General features: G+C 40.7%; 1 protein-coding gene and 1 pseudogene across 1 annotated transcript; both read right to left on the bottom strand.

Moving 5' to 3' along the window:
• On the bottom strand, positions 1-12245 carry TM4SF20 (transmembrane 4 L six family member 20). Its single transcript, XM_008690396.2, has 4 exons — positions 12063-12245; positions 6826-6891; positions 3116-3267; positions 1-1199 (listed from the first exon to the last, which is right to left on the bottom strand). The coding sequence occupies exons 1-4, from the start codon at positions 12243-12245 to the stop codon at positions 911-913; spliced, it is 690 nt and encodes a 229-aa protein (XP_008688618.1). The 3' UTR covers positions 1-910.
• Positions 12246-12405: 160 nt separating this feature from the next.
• Positions 12406-13203, bottom strand: LOC103662706 (annotated as a pseudogene).
• Positions 13204-16918: the final 3715 nt, after the last annotated feature.

Here is a 16918-nt window from a genome sequence, read left to right as displayed (position 1 = left end):
AATAGGCTCTATCCCCAACATGGGACTTGAACTCATGACCCAGAGATCAAGAGTCATACACTCCACTGACTAAGCCAGCCAGGCGTCCCCCTAAACCAATCCTTGTACAGGTCTCCCCAGTTCTCCCCCAGTGAAATGAGCCAACAGAACACATTCCAGTGAATCCTGTCTCTGTTCTCAATCTGGAATAGTTCCCTTGGCCCATCCCATCTTTTATGTTTCCTATATTTTTTCTTGTTGAAAATGGGACTATTGTCTGTTTATTGCCCCACCCTTTGGATTTGTCTATGTCCTCTTCCCCAGATGGCCTGTAAGCAGGAAATTAGGTATAAAATCATTGAAGTGATCTGTTTATTCTTTTTTTTTAAAGCATAAAGAAATACAATAAAGTTCCATATTTTCACTTCCAGGATAACTTCCGTTCCTTCCCATCCTCCCTCCCTCCCCATCTTCCTTCTCCTTTCCCCCTCCCTCCCGTCTCCCTCCACACACAAGAATATAGAATTAAAATATTCGAATAGTACAGAAGTACCAAAAGATACAAAACAAATTGAAAACTTCTCTCCACTTTTCCCCAAAGTCAACCACGGGTGATTGTTTTTGCTTTATACACGTAAGACTGATTTTTTAAATCACCTTGAAGATGACTTTTGACCTAAAGTGACTCATACAGCTTTCTAGACAGTGTCCCATTTTCGAACTTCTAAAAGAGTGTCTTTTTTTTTTTTTTTTAAGATTTTATTTTTTTGAGAGAGCACAAGCCAGAGGCAGGGGCAGGCTCCCCGCTGAGCTGGGACCACCCCCCCCCCCCAGGACCAAGACCTGAGCCATCCAGGCACCCCAAAGAGTGTCTTTTAAATGCAATTTAAATGATTCAAACTGCTGATATTTCCATTTTATTGCCATGAAACTATACAATTCTACTTCTCCGCTTACTGACTCCACAGAGACAGCCAAGGAAACCGATGACCATCTGACTGAGCCCAAACAGAAGCTCCAGGATCCCCACGAGTAGTAGGCCTAAAAACACGGAGAAATGGATCACCCTGTACTTGTTTTCTTTAGAATCGAAGTGCAAGGTGTGTGTTCTCCAGTCACCGGCTGTGATGCCATTGGCGGTGGGATCAGTGACATCAGCAGGAGCCACGCAAGCCTCACTGAAGAACCACTGCAGATCGAAGGATTCGGGACGAATGTCACTGAAATGAAAGAAACGGTACAAGATTTTCAGGAATATCACTTGCCATGAAAAGGCTGCATCCTTATGCCCGGAAAAAGGCAAGTCGACTAGAACAGCAAGTACTCTGAAATACTGCGCCCAGAAACTGTAGCTAAGATCCGGGTTTCTGACCAAGTGTCCATGTACTCTGAGAGCCGCAAACCTTTTGCTGAGTATCTATCCCATCCCTCAACCAGCATTTCTATAGTACCTACTCTTAGGTTGAACCATATGACACTTTCTGTGTCAGAAATGGTCGGATATTCTTAATCTCACATGATTCAACCCAGTTATACAGGGATTCCGCTACTTGCTAAAGACGTAAATTAAGGAGCCCCTCCCCCTCGCACAGAGCTCAATTCTTGGTGCAAAACAGCAGTGTTGCACCTGCCCTTAAAATGGCTGTACGACTTTTACTGACAAAAGGCATGTTAAAAAAAATGTCGGGTTAAAGGGATTTGTGCCCATCGTAACAGGGTATGGAAAATGAGAGGCTTCTAGCCCTAACACCATCTATCCCAAGCTGATTTTTCCCTCGGTTTACTACAGAGTAAGGCTAAGTGTTCTTAGAGAGTTTGCATTTCTGGATACCAACAACTGACATTTATCCTGGGAAGACAACAGTGGTTTCAGCACATGGAATGCGAGTATGCTTTTTGCAGTTTGCAGTAAGCATGGGATCAGTCTTGTAACTGTGTCTCTCCGACTAGAGTGGCTCCTATCTCCAGAGCTCAGCCTGGTGCCTGGTGAGTTATTCTCTCCTAAGGGCTGAGTAGAGCATCTGGGCTTGAAACCTCTTATTTTAAACCAGATCTAGGAAAGGGAATTTTTAAAAAATTTTTGATTCACAACAACTGCAGGATACAAGTTTTGAGAGATTTTTCTTTCTTAAGGTAGCAAGAAAAAAGGGGGAAATTTTTTTTTCCATGTAATTACAGAAGTGAATGCTGGTTATTTTCCAAACTGAGCAACACACAGATAACCGAGAATTAGATTGTTCTTTTCTTGCAGTTTTACAGACTCTGCCTAGATTCAGGCACAGAACCATCTTACAAGTCTGAAATGAGCCACTGACAAGTAACTCCTCAGTATTGTCACTATATGAGTTAAACTTAGTTCGTTCCCATGCCCGCAGTATATTTATAGTAAAAGTCTGCATGAATCCATCGACTGCTTTTGTTTCTTTGAGGGCTTATAAGTAAGGGTCTAGATTTTATGTATTGTGTCTTTTTTTTTTTTAAAGATTTTATTTATTTATGTGACAGAGAGACAGCCAGCGAGAGAGGGAACACAGCAGGTAGAGTGGGAGAGGAAGAAGCAGGCTCCCAGCGGAGGAGCCTGATGTGGGACTCGATCCTGGAACGCCAGGACCCCGCCCTGAGCCGAAGGCAGACGCTTTAACGACTGCGCTACCCAGGCGCCCCCTGTATTGTGTCTTTATTCAATTTTTTAAATTATAGAGGTAACATATGCTTAGGACTTAGAAACTGAGTTAGTTTGGAAGTGTAGAAATTCAGTGCTCCCTTCACTTCCCCAGGGCATCCTCCATTACCATTCTCCAAGGATAAAAGTTAAGTTTCTGGTGTATATTTCTAGAAATTCTTTAGACACATACACACATGCAGCCACAGATTTTTAAAAGACAAGGATAAGCCATTTGAGTCAACTACTCCTTTTAGACAAGATTCCACCCACCACCACCCCCCCCACAAACCATTCTGAGTGTTTCCTCCATTTCTATGAGATTGTGCCAATTGGGATTAATGTGCTAAATCCCTAAGAATCTGTGTTCCAGTCATTCCATCAAAGAACAACATGGCACCATGTCAACACCACACTGTTCTCATCAAAGTAGCTGCAGCGTGTAAGACAATCCGTGAAAATCAGGAGACTCACCTCAAGTTACTGAATGAAAATTCACAACTGGATGTGCTGTTCTCTGGAGAGTTACAAATGAGAGGACCTTCCAAGAGAGCCTGGGTAGATACCAACATGCAATACACAGCACCAATGACCGTGATTACATTCAGAAGTGATGACAGAAACATCTGGAAAATAAAGGAGGAGCATAGGCACGTGTTCTTACGTGTCCTGGTCTGTTTCGAGACTCAGCAGCACGTGTGGGATCCTGACCAACGGCTGCTGGTCTCCAGTCCCCCTGTGGTCCTAGGTCTTAAGATCTCTGTTTGATTAGGCCTGAATTATCAAAGAACAGGAAGGCAAAGTCTCTGCCATTTGGTTAGACTTACTAAAAGATTGTTGGGCTTGCTACGGTCTCCGGAAAATCTGCACCTTTATATGCCTGAGACTTGTCTGTTCAAGGGACCACTGACATCTGGTACCTCCCCCCCATTCTGTGTACTTCCTACTCCCCAGAACCTGGACTAGATCTTAATCACCCACATTTTGGTGTCTGGTCTCCTGACTCCCAAATCTTTCATCCAGATTTGGCCCTGATGCTGTGAGTGGCCAGTGGCCCGCATTCAGCAGGGATCAATCAATAGCGTAGTGTTAAGCGCAGAGTTTCTCAACCTCAGCACTGCTGACATTAGGCATTTTGTTTTGGGGCCTTTCCTGTACATTCTGGGATGTTTGGCAGCATTTCTGGTCTCTACCTACTAGATACCAGTAGCAGTCCCTCCACCCTTCCAAACTGTTGACAGCCAAAAATGTCCTGGACACTGCTGAATGTCCCTCTGGGGGGCAGAACTGCCCCTGATGGAGAACCATATTGTGTTAGGGAGAGAGATTGTAAGCTTTTAAGCACCTTTCATTTCATGAATGAGAGTCAGAAAAGCAGAAAAAAAGCACGGAATTTGCCAACAGGAAATGTTATGGCCCAGATGAAAGTTGGTATATGTGTATGCTTTCCAAAAAGAAAGCTCTGTGTTGTTTCAGGGAAGTTGTTAGTCAATGATAATTATGACTTCAAATCTGCAGAGATGAAGGCATACTTGTCCTGTTCCTTGCCTGTGATAATACTGCCACTCCCAGAGGGGTTAGGAGACCTGCCTTTAATGAGTAAGCAGAAGAAGTGGCTTCCTTATGTCCCTTATGCATGTTGTGGGATACAGGCTTTACATATATTACCTCATTTAACCCTTTCAATAACCCCAAGAGATAGATACTTTTATTCCCACTTTATGGATAAGAAAAATATAATTCAGGGAGGTTGGCAAATTTGTCAGAATCTCAGATTCTGGGAAATGCTAGTGCTCAGATTTTATTTTTTTTAATTTTTTTTTAAATAAAGATTTTATTTATTTATTTGACGGAGATAGAGACAGCCAGTGAGAGAGGGAACACAGGCAGGGGTAGTGGGAGAGGAAGAAGCAGGCTCCCAGTGGAAGAGCCTGATGTGGGGTTTGATCCCAGGACCCTGGGATCACGCCCTGAGCCCAAGGCAGATGCTTAACGACTGAGCCACCCAGGTGCCCCTAGTGCTCAGATTTTAATCACTACACCAGAATTCTTCGAGCTGAAAGCACAGAATGATAGAGTTTGGAGTCTAATTCAAATCCAGATTCTTCCACACTACCCTGGACTGTCCAAGTTATTTAATTTGCTCATCAAGAAGTGCACTATTTGTATTTTGGTCATTTATTATTTCTAACTTCTTATCACTACAAAGGAGCCCGGCTTTAGAATGTGATCCTGGGGATCTGAATTCTCCCGAGTGGGGGTTCATGTAAATGACTCAGCAAAACCAAAGCATTTGGAAGCAAAACCAAGAATTGGACAAAGGGAAGGAGCAAGGAACAGTTAAAGCAGGGGAAATAGTTGGAACCGTTAATACAGGAGATAAGCCTTGGTGACCCCATCTCCCACCCCAAGATCTAGCCTTTGTCACCTTTATGATGCTTTGGTCATTTCTAGACTTGGAAGCTACATGATATGACTTCAACACCAGTCTTCCCATGGCTGCCACAAAGTGAGAAAAGCGCCTAGGAACACTTTATTGCATCCAATCAATATAAGCTGGAAATTTTAATTAAATAGCCAGCACTACTATTATTAATAGAGCATGAGCAGTATTGCATAGCACACCCCCTCCCTTTGGCACTCCAGAGTTCCTGTAGCTCCTTGGCACATAATAATCTGTAATGTTGCTGAAGCATGAATTCCAATGATTTTCAAGGTCGATATGGGGGAGCAAAACCTGCTGAGTTAAGCCCAACACCTGCATGAAAAGTTGTCTTGGTTATTCTCAACTTACTGTCCTCCGAGGACAGAAAAAACTTAAGTGCTCATTGAAAAGATGACTTGTCATTAAAGGATATGTGGGAGGAAAAGATTCTTAATGGAAATATGATTTGAGGCAAAATTCTATCGAAGTGTTCTGATACTTTAGAGTTCAGGGATTTAGAAATATCTCAAGATGTCTTTCTCAAGGATGTAAGTACAATATAGAGGTAATACAAAGTCAAACTGTAAATTATAATTTAAAAAGAAATGTGCCAGAGAGGGGAAACCGAAAACTAATATTTATTGAATATCTATGGTGTATCAGGAACAAAGATGGACTATAAACAATTAGCAAAGTAATTATAATCCTAGATAAATATCAAATGTCAGAAAAGGGTAATTTTTAAATATAAAAATATGTAATAGAGATATAAATATGCACGATTTTAAACACTGGCTCTCACCCCTGGGATCGCATTAGAATCACCTTGGGTACTTTTGAAAAATACTGAATCTTTGGGGGCCCCCAGGCTTTGATATTTTTGAGATCATTCTGGGTGATTCTAATGTTCTCATAAGGCTGAGCACCATTGCTTCAAAACCTCAAGCTCAGCCAGGAATATTTTCTATGACTGCTTATTTATTGACTTACCCCCCGCCCCCCGCCTTAGAGAATAATGAGAGTCCTCAGTGTTACTTAATAACAATGGCTGTGGCATAAATAGTGTAAAATTTGTGAACTTTGGAGTCTGATGGATTTGGATAAAAATTCAACTACTTACTAGCTGTCTACCATGGCAAATTACTTGCTTTCTCTGAGGATCAATTTCTCAGTCAATGAAACAGAGAATTAAATAAGGTTGTAGAGTTGGAAGTGTTCTGAGCATAGTAACAGAAGGTTAACAAATATTTGCTTCCTTTACTTTTTAACTTAGTTACAATTTTCTACATAATGGGTGCACAGTAAATGTTTGAAAAAATAACCATTGTCTCCTTTAACTGGATAAGGACAATTATTCTGATCCTAGTAAACCAATCTTTCATAGAATTGAGGATACACTTTCCCAAAGTCTTTTATACACACCACGAAAATAACAAGTATTCGAGAAATATGAAATTGATTACTGCTCTGGGTGTGACTTCCAAATCTCCTTTCTTTTGAAAACCTTTAGGTTAGTGAAACTGAAGATTGAGGAAAGGTCTGAAGACTGACTCCAAAGCTAAATTCTTATGGGCACAAAAAGAAAAAAGAAACACTTCACACTTCCCATATTATCATACAATCATTGTAAATTGCATGTTTCTATGACTGCGGTCCTGCCACTGGTTGGGCAGCTACCGAGGACTCGGGAGGCTTTGCTGACGCGTCTGTCACTGACTGTTCCTGTGCTTTGGCTGCAGGCATACGGCACCATACTCACTCCAGTTCTGTTGTTGCAGCAGGCTCTTCTTCTCGCTGCCAAGGACATTGTTGTTGCTGGAATGACCTGGAAATCACATCCACAGGAAAGATGAATGTGATTACTTCTCATCAGATGAAAAAGCAGTCATCTCCACCTCCCACCAGTTGTGGGAAATCTGGGCTCGAGAGAACAAAAGGGGAAATTTGGCAATATCCCTTGATCTTGTGCCCTTTGGGATTCCCATTTCAAGCACAAAGATTAAAGTGGGGGAAAGCGGGGGCATTTCAGGATCACAGCTTCCAGCTCTCCCATCTACATTCTTGCTTTACTCTCATCTTTAGAGAGACTTGGATTTTAAATGGATTAGAATGAGTTAGTTATTCATTATTTTGGAAGGAATGTTTCTGAAAGAATTGTTTGCATCATCCAAAATTCCCTTTTTTTTCTTTTTTCTTTCTTCCTCTTCTTTTCTTTTCTTTTTTTTAAGTTACTATAATCTATGACCACTTATTCAATTTCCCAAAAATTGTATAAATTAATCTGGCAAGCATCCAGAAAGGAAACTGTTTGCCTGGCAGTTGGGAACTAAGAATTCTGTCACCACCCTCTCCCACTTCCTAACTTCCCTCCTACCCCCAGGGTCACCACCATCTCACCGGTTACCAAGCTTATGACCGGAGAATTATTTTGGGTTCCACATTCTCCTTTCTGCTCATGTATCCATGACAGGTCATGACCTCACTTTTTGGGAATCCTGCATATAGTGCCTTTTCTGTCAAGGGAGATGCACATCACTGAGGAAAACTATGAGAAATGATGCCTCATTCTCAGGCTTAGGTTTCAATTTTGAGTCATATCTAGTCAGCAGCTATGACTCGGAATTCTTAATGGAAAAAGTTTTGTGTCATTGAAGAGTAAAATGTAGATCGTTTCCTTCCACTGTAGAAATTTTAGCCGTAAGCTTTTTCTGCTCTCTCAGCACAATGGCCCTAAAGCTGTTCTCTCTTGTTCCTCCCACTCTTGTTTTCTAACGTTTTATTGAGTTCTAACAACAGGCCAGGTAGGTGTTGAACATGGTTCAGTTCCTTCCAGCCTCGTAACAATCCCATGAGGCAGGCGCTAGTATGACTCCCAGTTTATAAAAGACCTGAGACACAGCAAGTTTGAGTGACTGGCCTAAGAAAGTGGAGGAGTGGGGATCCGAAGCTAGGCATTTGGGGTCCAGAGCCCAGACTCTCAACCATGATTCCACACTGGCCAATTCTGACAGTTCTCTCTTCCTCCATAGACTCTGTTCGTTCTCGTCTTTACCCCCCTCCCACCTCGCTCCACCACCCGGCTCATCTCATCGTCCTCCTCTTACTGCTCTTTCTCTGTTGCTTCTTTTCAGGCCCACATCCACCTTCGTTCTTTTAGAACAGCTCTAAGATTTACACCTTACAAGGCAGCTTTCCTGACAAACTTCACCCCGTCTGACGATGGGCTGACTCCACGTCACTTGCGGAGAACACGGTATTGTTATCAAGCTGTGCTTATATATTGCCTTGAACACCGACACTCTTATAATTCGGGGGCACATGTGTGTATGACAGCCCGGCCACTCTGAGGCATAGCTGAGAGCCCAGAAGAAAAGGAAAAAATAAATTTTAGCTCCCAAATAGGTGTCAGCATTCACGTACTAAGCTTCTTTTGTTGTACTAATAAGCTAGAATGTCTTCTGCACTTAAATAATTTAGAAAAAACTGGCAAACTGTGACCCACCATCTCTTCTTTTTAATAAATAAAGTTTTATCAGAATTCAGCCATGCCCATTTACTTACATATTGTGCATGGCTGCTTTCACACATCAATGGTACAGTTTAATAGTTGTGAGAGACACTGTCTGGATAGCAAAGCTTCAAATACTATCTGGCTCTTTATAGAAAAAACTTCCCAACTCCTAATTTAGAAATGTAATGAGTCTGCTAAAGTTGGAACAACATTAAGTTACAACTTAAATGGATAAATCATTCTATTTTCCTTATTGATGTAAATTAAACTCTAACTTTCTGGAGGATTAATTTATTTCAGAGATGCTGAACGTTTACTTTCATAGTTCTTTTCCCTTGCAAAGGTGTTTTCTAAAGTAACAATGGCTTGTGGTATATGAATCCACACCCAGTTGACTTCATGACATCTTAGCACATCTTTGTTCCATCATTATGGGTAACTTGATAATCCACTGTATTTCAACCATTTTTACCACTCAGATGAGAGAGAGACATTTGGAAGTTGGAGGGGCTCTTTATAAGATGGACAGTAAAATGCGATTTTGTTTTATTTTAAGTAAGCTCTATACCCAACGTGGGGCTCGAACCCACAACCTGGAGATCAAGAGTTGCACGCTCCACCAACTGAGCCAGGCAGCCCTGGACAGTAAAATAGGAAAGTATGTGTGTGTGTATATGTAACTGAATTATAATAAATCTTCCAGATGATCTCCTTTGAAAATTAGTAATTAGGAGAATTCTCTTTCTCTTCAATTCCGAAGTACACTTGAATGCATGAGTTTTTGTGAAATTAAGATTCTTGATAGACTTTTGTTTTTATGAAAAAGTAGTATTGTTCATTTTTTCTTATAGAAACCCGTACTTTTATCCAGCTTTAGAAGTAAGGTAGTAATGTATTTTACAAATGAAGTACAAGAAAGCTTTTAGATCATTAAAACTCTGATAGAATGCAAACTTTTGGGATTTTCCTAAGTACTTGAACATGAGAGTAACACACAAAGCCATAGCTCACCATAAATATAAAAACTGCATTTTGAAAATTCTTGCTATACACAGTATCTTCTAATTTGGTTAACATTTAACAATTTTTTCTCTGTTAAGATTTTAATAATTGATAAATTATCATTATGTAATAAGTGCACTCAATGAATAAACATGATTAAGATCAGACTTCCAACTGATCTCATATAAAAATAAAATGGCCTTTACATTTTTTAGAGGAAACATTTCAAGTCTTTCTTTTTAGTACCTGAAAAAAAATAGCATGTATTGATTTTCCACTTAGCAGGCGATGATTGAAGGTAATTACGTAACATCTACTCTTAGTCATAGTTTCAAAAGATGAAAAGGTTCACCTCTTTTTTCACTAAATCATAAAACCATAAAACGAATGCGTATTTTATGAAGTAATCAATAATGAATTCTGTAGTTATTACTAGCTACTTCCAGCAAAATTCCGTTTTTTTTTTTAAAGATTTTATTTATTTATTTGACAGAGATAGAGACAGCCAGCGAGAGAGGGAACACAAGCAGGGGGAGTGGGAGAGGAAGAAGCAGGCTCCCAGCGGAGGAGCCTGATGTGGGGCTCGATCCCATAACACTGGGATCATGCCCTGAGCCGAAGGCAGACGCTTAACGACTGCGCCACCCAGGCACCCCTGCAAAATTCTGTTTTTGAAGAAAATTTAAAATGCCACAGCAATTTTAGAAAAATTCCAAGAACTATGACAAGAGTATGATCACAGGCAGTGAATGCTTCCTTATTAACTTTTCTGCATGTTTACAAGTATACGAAGAGTTCAATATTTTGAATGATGCCCTTTGAAAAGATATTCTTCCACATTCTATTTATAGCCAAGGATCATGAAAACATACCTGTACCCTGAGCCCTTCTATCACCTAGCACCTTGCTTGTGAGGCTCAGCCTGTAAAACTCCTATTGAAATTTCCAAGGAGTTGTTTGCTGCCTTGATGACATCCTACAATATTTTGTAATAGAGATCCCTCATGTGATTCCGGGTCTTCATTAATACTTATTGAAGATGATAAAGCAAATGTAGTCATAGAGCCAGGAAGTCCAGATTTTCTGGAACTGTTTCACAGATGTAGGTCACCTTTCTATGCTTCAGTTTCCTGACCACTTGAATTTATGGATTAGGTTATGGATTTTGTCTTTCCCCTTTGTCAACTGGAAACAGTTGTTGAGGATTATGGTGCTAATACTGGTGGAAAACAGAGCTTTGGAATCAGATAAATCTGGAATTGAGTTTCACACCTACTATGTGTCTTGTTAACATTCCTCACCGTCTGTTTGCTGATCTGTTAAAATACCAATGATCATATCTGCTTAGCCAGATTATTAGATGAAATGAAAGCGTGTAAAGTATGAACCCAGTAGCTGGCACTTAGCAGTACTCTGTGCGCCCTTCTCTCTGTCTTCACCCCCCCAACCTTCCCACCCCACCAACATAAACACACATAGAATGTAGGTGTGTACCATCACCACCTCAGGCTCCGTTAACGCGAGCAAGAAATTGTTTTTAACTGAGACGGGGTTTGTAGTAGAGCCAATTTATAGTTAAAGAGACATAAGTTATTCTAAATGGATTGTTTTAACCGAGGAACTTTTAGGGGCTTCATGGAAATTGCCCTCATTGGTTAGACTTCTAGTCCAAGCAAGATGCAAGAAAGCTCATGCTATTTAAGTAAAGAGAAGCTTCTAGAAGGGTAGAGAGCAGACACGAGGATTGGAAGTTGTATCGTGGTTGAGTCCTGTTGATCACTTTCTCTCAGACTGGAAGAGAACTCTCAGGGTTGTTTGAAGAAATAGCCCTTTTGCTCACGATGTTAAAGGGAAGGAAACCACCGACTTTTGAGGAATGCTTCCTAAAATGGCTTTTTGGTGCCAGAGTGGTCTCAAATCCAGTGTGCCAGCCAAAGGGCAAATTTTTATCTAAAGTTTAACATGTAATGACCCAAGAGTATTTTCACAGACGTCTGGGATGAGACCAGCAGCGGTAACTCATCATCACTGAAACACACACCACACACACATCCCCCCAAACTAAAGCTCATTTCTTTAACATTAACCAGACTCCCCTAGGTAGCACTTCCCACTCCCATATTCCTGTGAATACTTAAAGACTAGTATTGGCAAAGGAAAGCGGAGGCAAGGGATTCAAAACATCTTAAACACTAACTATAAAGCTTAGGAGAACGCATAATATGTGAAGAAATATGATAGGTAACAACCCAACCAATGTTTATCAAATTATTAATTTTTTTTGCCCAAGCTCCCTAGCCCGTACCACAGTTTATTTAAATTGTCATTCTTCACTGAGGCCAGTATAAATCAATACCATTCCGCTGCTCCTGACGGTATCCTGTGCCAAGACATAGCCCACTGTAAAGCTGAAAGATGGTGTTCAGAAGTTTAGTAAAATAGGCAGGCCTTTCTCCAAATCAAGCCAAATAAATGTTACTCACCATCAGACCTGCTCCTATAATTCCTGGGAACCACCACTCAAAGCAAGAGATGGGGTTGTGAAAAAATTGGCCTTCATCCACAACGTTGACAATGAGAGGGATTGCGTTGAGAACTATTCCCAACAGAAGCAGAACCAGCAAGCTGAATCCATTGCAGGATGTCCATCCTTCACAGCAGGTCATGGTCACCCCCTGGTTCAATGAGAAACCCTGTCCAAGTGGCTGCTTGCATGGCACTGTCTTGCCTTTTATCCTGAGCCGTCTAGTTAAAGTTTAGAACTTATGAAAAATTACTGCGGGAAGTTCAGAGTCCATCCACTAGGGCAGGGCATTATTATGAGAATTGTTACAGGAAGTAGGTTGATTTTTTTTTCTTTTTTTGCAGTTCCCTATCTATTTATTAACGACAACCATTTATAGTTTATAAAAAAATATTGCCCTGATATACACAAAAATTTCCTGATAATGGTTATTAAAAACAGCTACTTGCATCTGCCCCCCTTGTGTCCACCCCAGTATTCAATCTACACGGGCTTAATCTGGAAATGTAATCTAGGAAGACTGAAGACAAAACACTTCAGGTCCTGGGCAAGATAATAAAGTACCTGTAAGCCTTCTGGACCCTTGGATTGACTGACATCACTAAGAGAGCCAACTGTCGATGTTGTTAAAGAAATGTGTTCATCTCCAAAGACAATTTCAAGCTCCAGCCAGCCCATCAGGAGGAGACCACAGAGCATCATCCTCTCTGGTTATCACACTGCCATCAATTATTCTGCTCGGTATCTCCATCACACTTCTGTGTACATAAGCCTGATCATGACATCATTTGTGTAATTGCTGTTATTGGCATATCTCGATTTCCCGTCAGGTGGGAACTGAAATTGCAGGAACCTGTGGTCAAACCTGCCCTTGTGACCCACGTAATAGCACAGATGAAGGTCACTCTCCATGGCTCCATAGGGGAAGCAAAATGGGGAAAAAACCTGTAGATTCTGTTAGATACATTTATGCAAGAAAATAAAGAGATGAAAACTAAAAAAAAAAAAAAGGATGGGTTTAAGATATGTTTCCTTAATACATTTTACTAGTATGCCTGATAAAAAGTAAAAACAAAAATATCCACTTTATATAAAGCATATTTTCCCGTTGTATTGATATTATTACCACCTACGGAAGTTCCTTATTTTGAAAATGTCCTATAAAAAAACGAGCCTATACAAAACAGAAAATATTCTCTGCTGCGAACGTTCTCAATTAGTCAAAATGTCAAGGCTCAGTTTCAGGCTGTACGCTCACACGCACAAAATTTAAAAAATTTTTTTGATGTCATATTATTTGAGTCTTTTGGACAAATCCATTTAGAGGTGGCCCGTCTAAGGCTAGATGGAGTTTCTGTTAACACTGGAAGAGTGACCGTGTTCAAGTATGGAAACCAGAATGAAACAGGAACAGGAGAAAGACGGAGAGGCAGATTATCACGTCTTACTTTCTTCGAACCTTGCGAACTTACCTGGTCATGCGTAGTACATTTCTGGCCTGCGGCTTCATGGCATCGGCCTACTAGTTTGTGAGCGCCTCAAGAAAAGGTTCCTTCAGTTGGGATAAGCTTTTAAATGCCAAAGTTCTCACGCCTGCTAATCGGCCAACGTAGATGAACAGGAGGTTTCTGCTTATGGTTGTTCCTGAGAGATTCAGGGGCACAAGCCATTTCGATCCCAGCTTTCACAATAGTGGAGGCAGAGTGAAAAGATGTGGTGAGCTACATCCTGGGTCTTAACATTTTTTTGTCCAGGAGAGATCCACATCACGTCTTTTCGCATTTTCTTGGCCAAACGGTCACTCGGTTATGCTTGAGATCAAGTGCGTGATGAAATACAAGCCAGCGCGTGTCCAGAAGAGAGTCAAACATAGGCCGCTCCCATACTTACCATGCCTGCCTTCTGCTGCTGAGTACTCCCCTCTCCGGCCCCGAACATGGTTTCAGCAGATGCTGCTGGGAAGGATGAATGGGTGGATGAGTGAATGCAGAAGTGGAATCAGTATTTTCCATAAGCTCAGGTGTCATGGTCTCGGAGAGGAGCACGCCAGCTGCAGAAGCAGGAGGACACATTGCGTGTGTTCCACTGGGCGACCCTGAAACGTTAGTTCCAGTTTCCAGTTCCAAACAGATTAAGAATACCCCATCCATTAAAAATAAAAGTAAAAAATTACAAAATTAAATTTAAAAAAATACTCTACCCATCTCCATAGCACGCGCTGATAATGACGGAAGGAGCACCAGTACAGAAGCCCACGCTACAGCAGCACTGAGGGAAAGCAGATACTTATTTGATCCTTCTGCATGGTTGAGGTATCAAGAACAGCTTCATATTTATTTTATAAATATTAACAATTAATTGGGGCAGCTGGGTGGCTCTGTCAGTTAATGTTTGACTCTTGATATCAGCTCAGGTCTTGATCTCAGGGTTTTAAGTTCAAGCCCCACATTGGGCTCTGCACCAGGTGTGGAGCCTTCTTAAAAAAACAAAACAACAACAACAACAAAACTACCACTCTGTTGAATTATATAATTTATATGACTATGGAATTATAATAATATATAAGTAAATTATATATTTATTGCTGAGATGACTGCATGGGAAGAGGTAGTTACTTATTTTCAGATGTGGACTTTGCAATTTCAAATCCTTTCCCATCTTCATAAGGAGCTGAATTAAAGAACTGTTCAGGTCCTAGTTTATTCATGGAAACCTGAATTTGTTACTCTACCTGACTTCTAGACTCTAAGACCAAAACTAAATAGCATGCTTTGCTGGTGGCCATAACAAAACTGACTTTTGCTTGGGTTTGGTACTCTTTACACTTGTGGCTAACCGAAAAACTGTGTAAAAATGTAGAAATATAGCCTGTATTATGAAGGGAAAGATATTTATGGATACAGCAGAAAAAGGAATCTGCCTCCAAAGAAAAGAAGGAGCAGAGCAGACAACCCTTAAGGTACCTTTCTGATCCATACGACTCCTTCTGTAAAAACAAGCCCCACAATTTATATGAGTAGACCCTCTGTCTTTCATTTGTATTATGGAGCTTTGCTGCCCTGGTCATTGCTAATCGAAATACCAATAGGTATAGAAGCTTAGTTCTTCCAATCTCTCCCAGGAGTTTAGAATTGAAAAAGATACTAGTTATTCTCTGTTATGCATGAAATGGGAGGACATGCTTATCAGTTAGGATTAGGCTCTAAGTTGCATGTAAGAAGAAATTCAAGATAACAATGGCTTAACTAAGATAGCAATTAGTTCTTCACAGGAAGTCTGAAGGCAGATACTCAAGAGCCAGAATAATAGCTCCACTTCCTCAGAGATCCTTCCATGCTCGAAATATGGGGCCATAGCTCTAACCATATCTGTTCTCTACTTTGAAGGATAAAGGAAGAGAAAGGCCCACCTTCTTCCTTTTAAAGAGCCATCTTATTGGCTAGAATGTAGCCATGTGACAACATTTAGCTGCAAGGGAGTCTGGGGATTAAGTAATATTTATTTCAAGTGATTCATGCCCAGTTAAATGGGGTGGGGGATAGGAGACAGAGGGTACTGGGAGGGCAATTAGCAGTCTCACCAGGTCATATAAATTCATAAGCGATGCCAGGGGAAAAAGAGAAACCAGCCCACAGAAAAGAAGGAAGAGGAGGAAGAGGAGGTAGAGAAGATGCAGGTGTGTAGAAAGAAGTGAGAGACCATGAGGTTTTAGAGGGAGACAGAGAGAGTAGCTTCTTGGCTTCTCGAAGGCTTTCCTCTTGATTCCCACCCCATGAACACTGGTTGTAGGTTCTGTCTCTGTTTTCTGTCAGATGCCTCTATATTATACAATTACTCCTTTTACATTATTTTAAATGGATTTCTACTTTTTTTACAACCCCTCCCCCAAAAAAGCTAAAACCAAATGTTACAAAAGTCAAGGATAGAAAAGAACAGAAATAACTTCTCCCATGCCATGCTAAAGCAACAAGTTAGAAAAAGGAAGGATTCTGTCATGATAGACGGGGAGCTAAGATCCCTCCCAGCTTTGGAGGGTGGCTAGAATTTGACACAAAGCAATGTCAGGGGCATTTTGTCCACCAGTGTCAGTTGCCGAAAACCAAAATTCTTAGAGATATAGCTGGGAAATTATGTGTATGAATTACTGGGAGGCTTGGAGGGGTAGGTTCTAGGCTGGCTTCCAGAAATGCCTCCCAGGACATGACTGCTGAATGGGCCCATGGGGAGCTGCTGCACCTGCAGTAGTCAGAAGGGAGAGAAATCAAGAAGCACCTTCTGGAATAATTGAGTTCAAGCATATACCACTAGAGCTACTGCCCAGGAAGCCACGGCCACTGTTGCTGCCACTGACCCTCCACAACCTCAAGGCTAGTGACTGGACCTTGGATCACTGAATTTGGCTTCTGCTGTTTTATTGAAAAAATATATTTAGGAAAATTTGAGAACACTAGAAATAAGAAATGTATAGTACATAACTGATATAAGTAGGAATATAAGTGCAGAAGTTCCACAAACACTAAAGTAAATATATCAAAAGAATGAAATATATTAAAAAGCATTATTTCATTCCACTGAGTTCATTAATGTGAGTTTTTTCAACCCAAGAGTGAGAGTTTCTTGCAGCGTGGATTTTAATTGATAGATTACATTGGATTGAGAATTATTTGTATATTTGTATGTTGATATATATGTGTGTGTGTGTGTACATACATATATATATACACACGTATATAAACAATACATACACACACACACACACACACACACACACATATAAACACATTTTAATGCCTACCATAGCCAAAGTAAATAAGG

This window comes from Ursus maritimus, unplaced genomic scaffold, assembly GCF_017311325.1.
Source record: "Ursus maritimus isolate PB19 unplaced genomic scaffold, ASM1731132v1 scaffold_1, whole genome shotgun sequence".
Taxonomy (NCBI): Eukaryota; Metazoa; Chordata; class Mammalia; order Carnivora; family Ursidae; genus Ursus; species Ursus maritimus.
This window is presented reverse-complemented; position numbering and strand designations above follow the sequence as displayed.